At 38.7% G+C, this 10,637-nt stretch overlaps 1 protein-coding gene across 3 annotated transcripts in view; it reads left to right on the top strand.

Annotated features, from left to right (window-relative positions):
* The first annotated feature begins 5,107 nt into the window (after positions 1–5,107).
* The window catches only part of THSD1 (thrombospondin type 1 domain containing 1), a 29,803-nt gene continuing 24,273 nt past the window's right edge, over positions 5,108–10,637 (top strand). For 2 of the 3 annotated variants that reach the window (XM_015587132.2, XM_006908999.3), the window contains exons 1-2: positions 5,108–5,241; positions 8,118–8,259. In XM_015587132.2, coding sequence (XP_015442618.1) covers positions 8,202–8,259 — 58 coding nt within the window. In that variant the 5' untranslated portion in view covers positions 5,108–5,241; positions 8,118–8,201. Of the gene's footprint in view, positions 5,242–8,104; positions 8,260–10,637 lie in introns of all 3 variants that reach the window. The other variant, XM_015587131.2, reaches the window with a different exon arrangement.

Here is a 10,637-nt window from a genome sequence, read left to right as displayed (position 1 = left end):
CTGCTGAAAATTTTTACTGAGGCAACAAAAACTGGCTAATACTGCATTCAGACTGCTTGAGTGTTAAAGTGAACTCCCTGACTTCATATGTTTGTCCTATGCAACAGACAGTGTGTTGGCATTACCTCAGACTCAGGGACCCCACAGGCACAGGAGAGACCCTCTTTCTGAGACTGAGAAGTGGAAGGTAGTGATAGTTTTTGGCCAGGCCTCTGGAAGGGATAAGTATCCATATTGAGAGACCATTGAGACCAGCAGGAGGCGATGCCCAGGTTCCCACTCTGGGGTCCCTAAGACATTCTCACTGAAGTGGAGGGCCACTGCCACAGGCTGCTTGCTACAGGTGCTCTTTGGAAAAGTCACAGGGATCTTCAGTTGCAAATTCAGGAAATCCCTCCAGAGCATTCCTGATCACTGCCTGCTGAAAAGTGGTTTCACTGCTTTGCATTCTCCAGTGTCTTGGAAATATGGCTGAGGCATCTGTCTTAGTCTTCGTTTTCCAAACTTGTCACTGATTTTATGATGTAATGACAGATCCCCTAATTTCCTCATTGCTCAGCCTCAGGTCTGTTTTGGGGAAAACACAGTGTCTGTCTGCCCAAGCTTTTCAGGCCATTGTGTAAGCTTGTTTATATGTCACTCCCCTCTCTGGGCTGTGCTCATTCTCTCACACTGCTCTGGAAGACTTGTACATGCACGTGTGCACACACGTGTACTTACACACACCATATCTCATCTGGCTAAGGTTTTTAAAAATTACAAAGATAAAGAATAATCTGTTTCACCACTTGGAATGAGTTGGAGCTAAGATAGTTTGAGTTATTGGGATCTAGCTTTAATGGTTTGGATTCATTACAGCAAACTCCCATAATTCAGCATATTTTCTTACATTAGTGTGACAACACATGAACAAAAATAGAGCAGTCTGAATTGTATAAAGTGAACTAAAGAGGCAGTAAAATGACATGAATATATTTTGCAAACGTCACATTAATTAGAAACTAAGTATGGTTTCTTTTATTGTTTTATTTTAAGTGGGCATTCTTCACTGTTTCCACACCTGTGTGTGTGTGTGATTTTTTTCTGTCAAATAAGTTATTATTTTGGTCCTCTGTTATGTTTAAATACAACCAATCAGGCCCTAAGGGCAAAAAAGTTCTGTCTTGGTGCTTATCATTGGTATAATTATTTGCTTTCCTTTCTTTGCTCTTAAGAGCATAAACCTGTAGCTATATGGTAAATATTTCTAGTCACATACTGATAAAAATTTTTTACTTACACAAGTGAAGACTGTTTTTAGGGTTAAATGATTGGTATTAATGTATATAGAGTAAAGTTATTGCAAAATTAAAAAAATGATTTTTCTTGGTGTCTTTTTAAATACTCTTTGATATAAAAATGATAAACTTTTATTCAGAATAAGCCAGTATGTTACAATTTGTTCTTTTAGATTTTATAATCAAGACTTGATTATAAATATTTATGACCTCAAGCTCTTAGTATTTTATTTGTTTTAAAAAAATGGAAGTGGCTAGTGAACTAGTTTTTTTTTAAATTTTTGATATGAAGATCACTATCGATCGATGACATATATTCATGTGAATGTACTATCTCTTGTTCCCTGTTACCAGACTAATGTGACGAGATGAGGATTCATCATGTCATTTTCATGTTCCAATACGTAAAATGGTCCTTTGCCCAACAATCTCAAAGTTTTCATTTTGGTACAGTAGAGTCACAACTTAAAAAGTGGTTAGGTTTTAAAGACTGCCTAAGGACGAAATCAAGCATGCTCAAAATGATGCTTGTAACGCAGTTAAATTGCCAATAAACTACAAAATATAATCCTACAATTAGAATCTCTGTAGGTATGAATACTTTATAGTGAGTACAATGTATAATAAAAACTTCATATTAACAGTAGAGTTTTATAATTAAACTATTTAAATGTGTATCTTTTTTTGCCTACAGGTATGGTTGAATTTATATAAATTTATTGCTGATCTCATCTCTTATGATAGATTTAGAGTGTAAGCTCTACAGGGGCAGAGATTTTTATCTGGTTTGTTCATGGATATATCCTCAGAGCCTTGAACAGGGCCTGGCACACAGTAAGCACTCAATAAATATTTATTGAATGAATGAACTCTGATGTATAGACCTATTTATAGTTTGGCTCCACTTTATCTTACTTTATCTCCCATTCAATTAAACTAAAAAAAAAAACAAACAAACGTTTTTTTGACTACACACCAACTTAGTGTGAGGAACTTTTGGACCTCTGGTGGATGGGGCTACAAAAGTAAATAAGATACAGCGTTTATCAAATAAGGCTACCCTTAAGAGGTAGCCTAGTTGGGGAAATAGACATGTGAGCAAACTTAATTGAGGATGGAATGAAGTGCATGCCCCAAAGACAGAGGAAAGAGCCCTTAGTTAGGATGGAGAGATCTGGGAAGGCCTGTGGGAGAGGAAGAGTGTGGTAAACTAGGCTCGCAAGGACCAAGAGATTGGCAGTAGGTGGAAGGCATCGGGGTCAAGGGAACAGCACAGGGTGGCCCTTTTTGTTCCTGGGACATATTTCCCTTGTCTGTCCAGACTTCCTTTTGTTACTTCTTCCCACTCATTTCCTATTAATCAAATCCCACCTGCTGTAGAAAAATTTGTTTCCAGTACACAACTCTATTTCTAAAGTCCATAAAAGTTATTGTCTATTCAAAATGCTTGACTATATTTTGTATTCTCTAATTATGATCTTGGTACTATAAGAAAATAGAAAAATTGGGTTTCTTTAAGTTCAAGGACTGTCATATAACACTTCTTTTGAATTCCCACTGGCCTAGGTCAGTGATTGTACATGGTATATTCCTAATTAAAGTAACTGAATTGAGTGATTTGGGGATTATAATATATCATGAGTTGACTTGCAAAACCTAAATCGGTGTCTTTTACTATTTTCCCAACAGACTTCTCAGTCAGGCATGTCAGAGCTTAGCTTGTCTGAGATACAGTCTCTTATTTAATTCCATGACATGGCCATATCCATGATGTGGGAAGTACTCCCGAAAAGTCAGGTTAACACATGTAAGATCTTGTTATTACAGTGTGAAAATTGGGTCATTCGTATTCTTCCTTGTGTCCTACCATGAGTCAGTTAAAGCTTTTCTCTCAGAGTATTAGCTAGGAAATAAAAGATCTCTCCGTTCGTATAAAGTGAATAAATTTTACATAATTTGCACAAGATCATTAAAGCAGCTGCTGACCCAGAAAGAGAATTGAAGATATCTTGACAGCCAGCTTGTTTTAGTTAAATATGTCAAGACTATTCCACTGTTAATTTGAAAGCTTTTTTTCTTCATGTCTGTGTTGCCTTCTTTTAGAAAAGCTTAAACTATTTTAACTGTCCAATAAATACAATAATACAATTTGGTAAGAATTCTAATTAAGGCAAAAATGGCCAAGCACATTGATCCAGCCATTTGTACCTCGATTTAAGTTCTACCCCTCAAGAATGGGTCTCTAAAGGAGTGTATGTGTCTGAAATATTTATGCAGAGCAAGTTGCTTTCTATATGTTTCACTCAGTCACTAAGAGACTTCAATGTAACTAATACTATATGCCTTTTACAGTGGAAGTAAGGAGGGATTAAGTCATTTGCCCACCATTACAGAGACAGGGCTGAAATTAATGTCAGCTTTATGTATAAACTCCAAAGCCCACTTTTTCAATTGAGCTTTCGCTTTCAGAACTGAAAATGCCAGCGGCCATAGCCTGTATTTGAAAAGGAGTCCCAGCTTGTGTTGATGAATGGATAATGGACTAGGTAATTCTACTGGCAGTTGAATTGGATGATGGATGGCCTTACAGCCTTTCTTGAAGCTTGGGATAGATTTAATTAGTACTGCCAGAATTATGTATTTGACAAAATTTGGTACCTCTGACAATCTCTGATAACTCTGATAATTGAATAATTGTGCTACCTTTTAAAAAATTAAGTGATAGTCAAGGACTTGCAAAAGCTATATTTTTTATTTATTTTCTTTATGTGAGGCAACCTTTGGTTGACCTCACATTGCAAGGACCTTGTCAGTTTACAATCCCTTATTTTTTTACTTTTTCCACCGATGGCACCTGGTCTTCCTAGGTGGTCTCCCATCCAAGTACTAACCAGGCCCAACCCTGCTAACTTCTGAGATCAGACGGGATTAGGCTTGTTCAGGAAGCTATATTTTTTGAGTTTTAAAAATCGAGGTAAAATTTACAAACAGCAAAATGCACAGATCTTAAATTGGTGGAGTTTGGACAAATGCATAGTCCATGTAACTCACACCCTAACCAATAGATTTTATCATCCCAAAAGTTCCCTGGTGCCTCTTTCCAAGCACTTGCTCCCCAGTGGCCACCACTGTGCTGTGATTTATATTATCACACATTAGTTTTGTCTATTAAATGGTATATTTTGTGTAAAAGAAGAGCAAATGGTGTGAACGGTGTTGCACATTATAAGGTACTCAAAAACAACCACAGCTGTTCAACAACGGGGAACTCCGTATTCTTTTAAAAAGAACTTTTAACACCTGCAGATTAGAATTTTAAGAATGTGATTTTAAAATTAACCAATTCTGGCGCCTGAGAAAGAAACACGGATATGCATTTTACCTGAACTGTTTTCTTTTGAAAGTCTTTAATGACATTTGAGAAACCAAGTTTTGGGGGAAGCCATGTTTACAGCCCACCAGTTATGTCACTTCAATGACTTACTTTGTGTTCCCCCAAAAGAACATGACACGAGGGAGAAGTGATTGAATTTGAAAGGTCCGGAGACCGCTGGCTCGCCCTTAAAACCGGGGTCCCGCCTGCGGGCTATGCGCGCGTGTGTGTCGGTGGGGGGTCTGCGCCCACTCCTGCAGGCCCTGGCGAGCTGCGCACGTTTCCTGCCGCGTTTCCCGTCCCCAGCGGGCCAGCGGGCCAGCGGGCAGGAAAGGATGCGCTGCCCGGGGCGGGCGGGGTGGGGCCTCGCCAGCTCGCGACGGTCCCCCGCCCTCCGGGTGCCGCCCACCCGCGCCGTCGGGGGCGGGCCGGGGTGGGGCTGCGGGAGGCCAGCGCAGCGGGCGGGGCGCGCAGTCCCGGGACGCGGGAGGCTCGGCGTGCGATCTTGTGGGCCCTGAGGCTTCTTGCCCGCGCCCTCCTCGCTACCACGCTCGTCCCGGGCCGGGCCGCTGCTCCCGCCAGTTCCGAGAGGTAAGAAGAGCCTTCTGCGACCCGGTGGGCGCTCCTGTGCCGCCGGGGCCTCTGCGGCTCCGCCGGGCTCTGGCAGTGCCTCCCGGACCTTGCCGCCCCCACCCCTCCCCTCAGCCCGAAAGCACAGGTGGACGGTGCCAGTCCCTCGACGCACCCAGTCCCCTTTTCCTGTTCTCTTGGAGCTCAGCTCCTCTCCCAGGGGACAAGCTCTAAATGTGCGCGTCTTCCTATCTACGAGTCCCGCCTTTGCCTGACTTCGGCTCTCCCGGGGCGCAGGTGTTGCCAAGGGACTGAGGCCGACTGTAGACGGGTTTTAAGTCCGAATAGTTGGGACCCTTGAAGAAGAGAGTCTTGGGATACTAAGAGTTTCAGAACAAGTTACTAGGGGTTTCAGAACAAGTTGGCTTCTTAAGGAAAAGAAATCCTTTCTGGGATATAAAGAGTATGAGATATAAGCATTTCAAAACGGACCTCATTTTAAGAGTGCTTTGACGACACGCACAGGGCTACATTTCCAAGCTTGAACTTGACTTGGGGGACTTTGGAAAGCTGAGTAGATGTGGGGAGTGCACACAGCTTCCCCGGGAAGCTGCATCCAACCCGTGGGACAGGGCAGAGCCCACTGGACTGCATTATAAATAAAGCAAGTTTACACAGGCCGCTTTGGAATTAGGGATTTCCTCCTAATAAATATCATTATTATTAGATGTATACACACACAAGCATGTGCAGGTTTGTCAGAAGGTTCAAAATCACTTTGCCTCTTTTTCTTTTCCCTTTTATTCTTTAATAAACCATCGATCCCATGAGTTTTAAGCGTAATGTATTGTCTTTTTTTCTACAGCTGTGAGGACACTGTAGGGGTTTATCTTAACTGGTTTCACCAAAAACATGGGATCCGAGCTTGGCGTGATGCCATTAGCCATTGAGAATATTCACAACTTCCACCAACCCTCTAGCTGACGCATTTAGAATTTTAAATGGTTATGTCTGTAAATGCTATATGGAAGTATTTTTAATGTGCAGAAAATATACCTAAGTTCTTATTTTCTCAAAACAATTCTCAAGTCAAACATTATAAGTAGCTGAACTGTATTAGGAACAACACAATGGGTTAAATTAAGCAAGCAAGATTACAAAAAATTTGCTATATCTTTTTTAAATGTAGTGCTTTTTACCTAGCATCTCATTCCATTCTGGGGTACTCTGTTAGAGTCCTCAAATTAATGGTTGAGCTAGTTAAAATAAGTGTTTTCAAAGGTTGGGAACACTAAAAAAATTCATAAAATGATTTCAGATAGGCTGGTTTATTTTATAATTCCATTCTCATTCAGTCCTAAATATAGATTATCGCACTGTTCTAGGTTTTACTACTCATTTTCTTAAGGAAAATGTGTCAAAATGACAAAATTAGATGTAATTAGGAGCTTCTTTACAAAACGTTTATCGCAGGGAAGCAAGCAGGTTGGGAGAAGCCAGTTCACCTTCTGGGAACTAGGGATAGCTTGTTTTTCCTCGCTGTAGTTACTGAATTATCAGTGACTTCGTGTTTTAATTGCCCTAAGCACCCCAGCTTGCCAGGGTGATACATGATGCTCACCTTCTGCCTTTGGCCAAGTTTACCAGTCCATGTTCAAAGAAAGGATTTAGGTCAAATCTGTGCCTAATTCCATCAATACTGAATTTTCTTTTTTTTGTTGTTGTTGGGGAGGGAATGGAGCCCTAATCATCTGCATAATTATGCTTCAAATCTCTGCTTCCCTTTGAAGAAGTACAGTATTTCCTTTGTTCAACCAACTCCTCTAGAAAGAAAGATAATAGAGACACATCAGCTCTTTTTTCCAGTGAATTTTTGATTATTTCAGTCCTTTTAATTCAATTAATTCTTGTCTTATCTGAATGGCTGTAACATACATATTTTTGGAATATACTATATTTATTAAAGTTATTAACGATAATGGGAGTATAAACATGAAGAAAATATATATTTGGTTATGTTTAGTAGCCTACAGTTTACTAGACTCTAGTGTGGGAAAAAGAGGTACTTAAATGCCCAACATCTTATTCTGTAGTCTAACAGTTGTTTATATCAAAGTGAGTGCCTTCTCCCACAAACCATTCTGAAGCACAGGCTGACAAGGTCTTTCCTGCCCTCCTAGGTGGTCTGGGAAGATTGCTGCATGAAATCATCTATCTCTTGATGCATACCAGCAGCAACAAGTACTAGAAGACTGACATGATGATAATTGTTATTTCTCTGTTTTCTCTTTAGAGTTCTCTAAACAAGGGAAGTCATAGCCACATGGAGTTCACAGTATTCTTGGGTATCTTTTTAAAAAGGTTTTATAGTTTTGGTATACTCCTAGGCATAAAGAAATGAAGCAATCCAGATAACATACCAGTTGTTCAAGAAAAACAGTAAGCCTATTTGTGAAAGCAAGGCAGGGCTACGCAGCACAATGCAAAGTAAAAGTTTAGCAAAAAATTTAGTAAATTTGCTAAAGTTTAGTAAATCACTGTGAAATGTCAAGCAGATAAATATGTGAAGATGTATTATCCATATTGGCTATTAGCTTTGATGACATTAAGCAAGTAACAAACTCCACTTTAGGATGTGCTACAATAAAATGAGACTTGGTCTTTGCAAAAATAATCTTGATGTTGGGTATCCCAGATGTTCTTAACAGGTAACCTGTAATGGAACAAAAGGGACATGCATAATTACAGGTTATTTCCCCAGTGAAAATTAGTGTCCTTTCTGTTTTCAATATCACCTAGGAAGTTTGACTTTTAGAATATTTTTTTATCATTTCATTATTACTATTTTAAGGGTGATATTGAACAGAGCCATCATTTTTTTGAGGTTCTACTTTCAGGTGTTTTTGAAAAAAAAAAAAGTCACAATTTGGATGGGAGAAAGGACATGAGGAGACCAAAGACCTGGGATTTTGCTGATCAGAATGAAACGAATGTTGAAAGACTTTTCAAATCTATTGTTCGTGGTGCTCTGTGACTGTGGTGAGTTTTGTGAGTATACTTAATGCTGTAGGGATCAATGAAGAAACAATTGTGAGGTTTATAAATGCGTAAATGTTGATGAACCTGCATGAAGGAGGCAAGTAAGGGTGCAGTACCTTTTAAATTGCGAATCCTTGCAACCCTGGGTTCTCTTAAGGTTCTGCACTATTCATTCAAATTTCAATTTAGATGTATTTTTAAATCTTTAAAAAGATAATAAAAACTACTCACTTTGAATTTAACAAATTGTAGATAAGCATGTTACACACACACACACACTCACATGAAATAGTGTTTTATGGATTGGGATTTGACTTAAGATTTCACTTGATAGGAGAGTTTTTCTGCTAGAATATCTTTGGAACCAATCCAGATTTCAGTCATTGGCAGTCGTGTGCCTTAGATGAATTTCTTAATCCCTTTTAACCTTAGCAATAATATTGACTTCACAGGGTTGTTGTGACGATAAAATAGAATCAAGAATGTGAAACACCTTGAATGTCTGAGCATACAGTAGGTGTTTAATGTTAGTTTTCTTCATTCTGTTTGTTTCATCTAAATATGTAGTTAATTTCTTAGACATATGCAGCTACTGAACCAATAGATTTGATAATATACTAGCTTTGATGCTTTCCAAATATTTCACAAACATCTAAGCATTTGATGGTGTAGGGTGGAAATTGTTTTCATTTTGATGAAAAAACTATGATCCAAAGGAAGAGAATCCTGGCTCTTGTAACATCGCTGGCACAGCCAGTTAAATGGACCAGAGCGTGTACTGTTATTTTTTTCTGGTGAATCTCCTTCCTCAGTCATTTCTTTTTTAATAAGTTTATTTAAACAAGAAGACACTTGGTTTATGGAAAACCAATCTGGGATTCATTTCTTTTAAAGTCATTTATTCCCACTTAAAAACATATTACATGTAACAACCTCATACAAAAAATTATAGAAGTGTCTGTGGCATCATAGTGATAAAGACATCAAAATCTTCCATTTAAACAAAATCAGCAAGGATGTTTATTGAGTATAAAATGTCTTACTGGACTAGGAAAATAAAAATTTTCCTATTATATACACCTATTATGCATGAAATCATCTATCTTCTGATGCATGCCAGCAGCAACAAGTATTTGGCAACGCAACAATCAACAATCTATGCATAAATGGAGCATGGAGCATAAAAGTCGAGTGTACAGGCTACTAATGGAAGAGGAGGTAGTTTCACAGATGTGGGTTTCCCCTGCTTCTTCATTTGATGTTGATCAAAATATGCTATTACCGATTAGTTTTTTTTTTTTTTTTTTAAAGCAACACACTTATGTTGAGACACCAGTTCCTTTAAATACAATACAGGAATCGGGGGAGAGGAAAAGAAAGAATACAGAAAACTATACTGTAGCAGTCAGGACGGCATACAACTAAATTTTCTAAATGAGATGGTATTCTTGTCAGTAAAAACAAGAGTTGTAGAGTAGCAAGCTCTGTCTTTAGTGAAAGCCTTCTATCTGCTGCTGCTGGAACCCACTGTATCTTTTTTCCTCCATTTCCAACTTGGGCATGTATGTCTCTTGCATTGATTCATTGTCCATCAAATCAGAATCTGATCTGTCTCATTGATAATCCTTGTCATTAACAATAGGCTTCCATTAATCTTAATCCAGTCAGCATTGGAGTCTCTTCATGCACCTGTTCACAAAAAGGTGCCAGTTGGCTCTGAACGAGCACACAAGCTGCAGCAGAATCAGCCACTTTCTCCAACCTTGAATAGTCTCCATGCAAAAGGAAGTATCCCCCAACTTCTGTTTTGACTAGATAAAGAAACAAAAACTCATAGACACAGACAACAGCTGAGTGGTTACCAGAGGGAAAACGGGGAGGGGGCGAGGTAGATAAGGGTAAAGAGGGTCAAATATATGGTGACGAAAGGAGACTTGACTTTGGGTGGTGAACACAATGCATTCATTATACAGATGATGTATTATTGAATTGTACATTTGAAACCTATATAATTTTATTAACCAGAATCAGCCCAATACATTAAAAAATTTTATCCTGTTAGGGTAGGGTTTTCATATTAGAGATGATCAAGCATTCAGGTCTATCTCAGTTTTATATCTTTTATTTCACCTCATCTTAAATAAGAAATGAATGAAGTGCTGAGTTGATTAAAAGAAAACCCCAAAACCTCTATGTGCCAATATATTCATGTGCCGATTATAATAATCACTGAATACATGTAAAGGTATATTTAAAGACTGTCAGCCTGAACAACACATTGAGGTCCTTTGGAGATATATAAAAATATATATCTCCAAAGGACCCAATATATATATATCTCCAATATATATATATCTCCAAAGGACCTATATATATAT

This window comes from Pteropus alecto, unplaced genomic scaffold (assembly GCF_000325575.1).
Source record: "Pteropus alecto unplaced genomic scaffold, ASM32557v1 scaffold413, whole genome shotgun sequence".
NCBI lineage: Eukaryota > Metazoa > Chordata > Mammalia > Chiroptera > Pteropodidae > Pteropus > Pteropus alecto.
The sequence above is the reverse complement of the archived record's forward strand: the minus strand, read 5'-3'. Positions and strand labels throughout refer to the sequence as shown.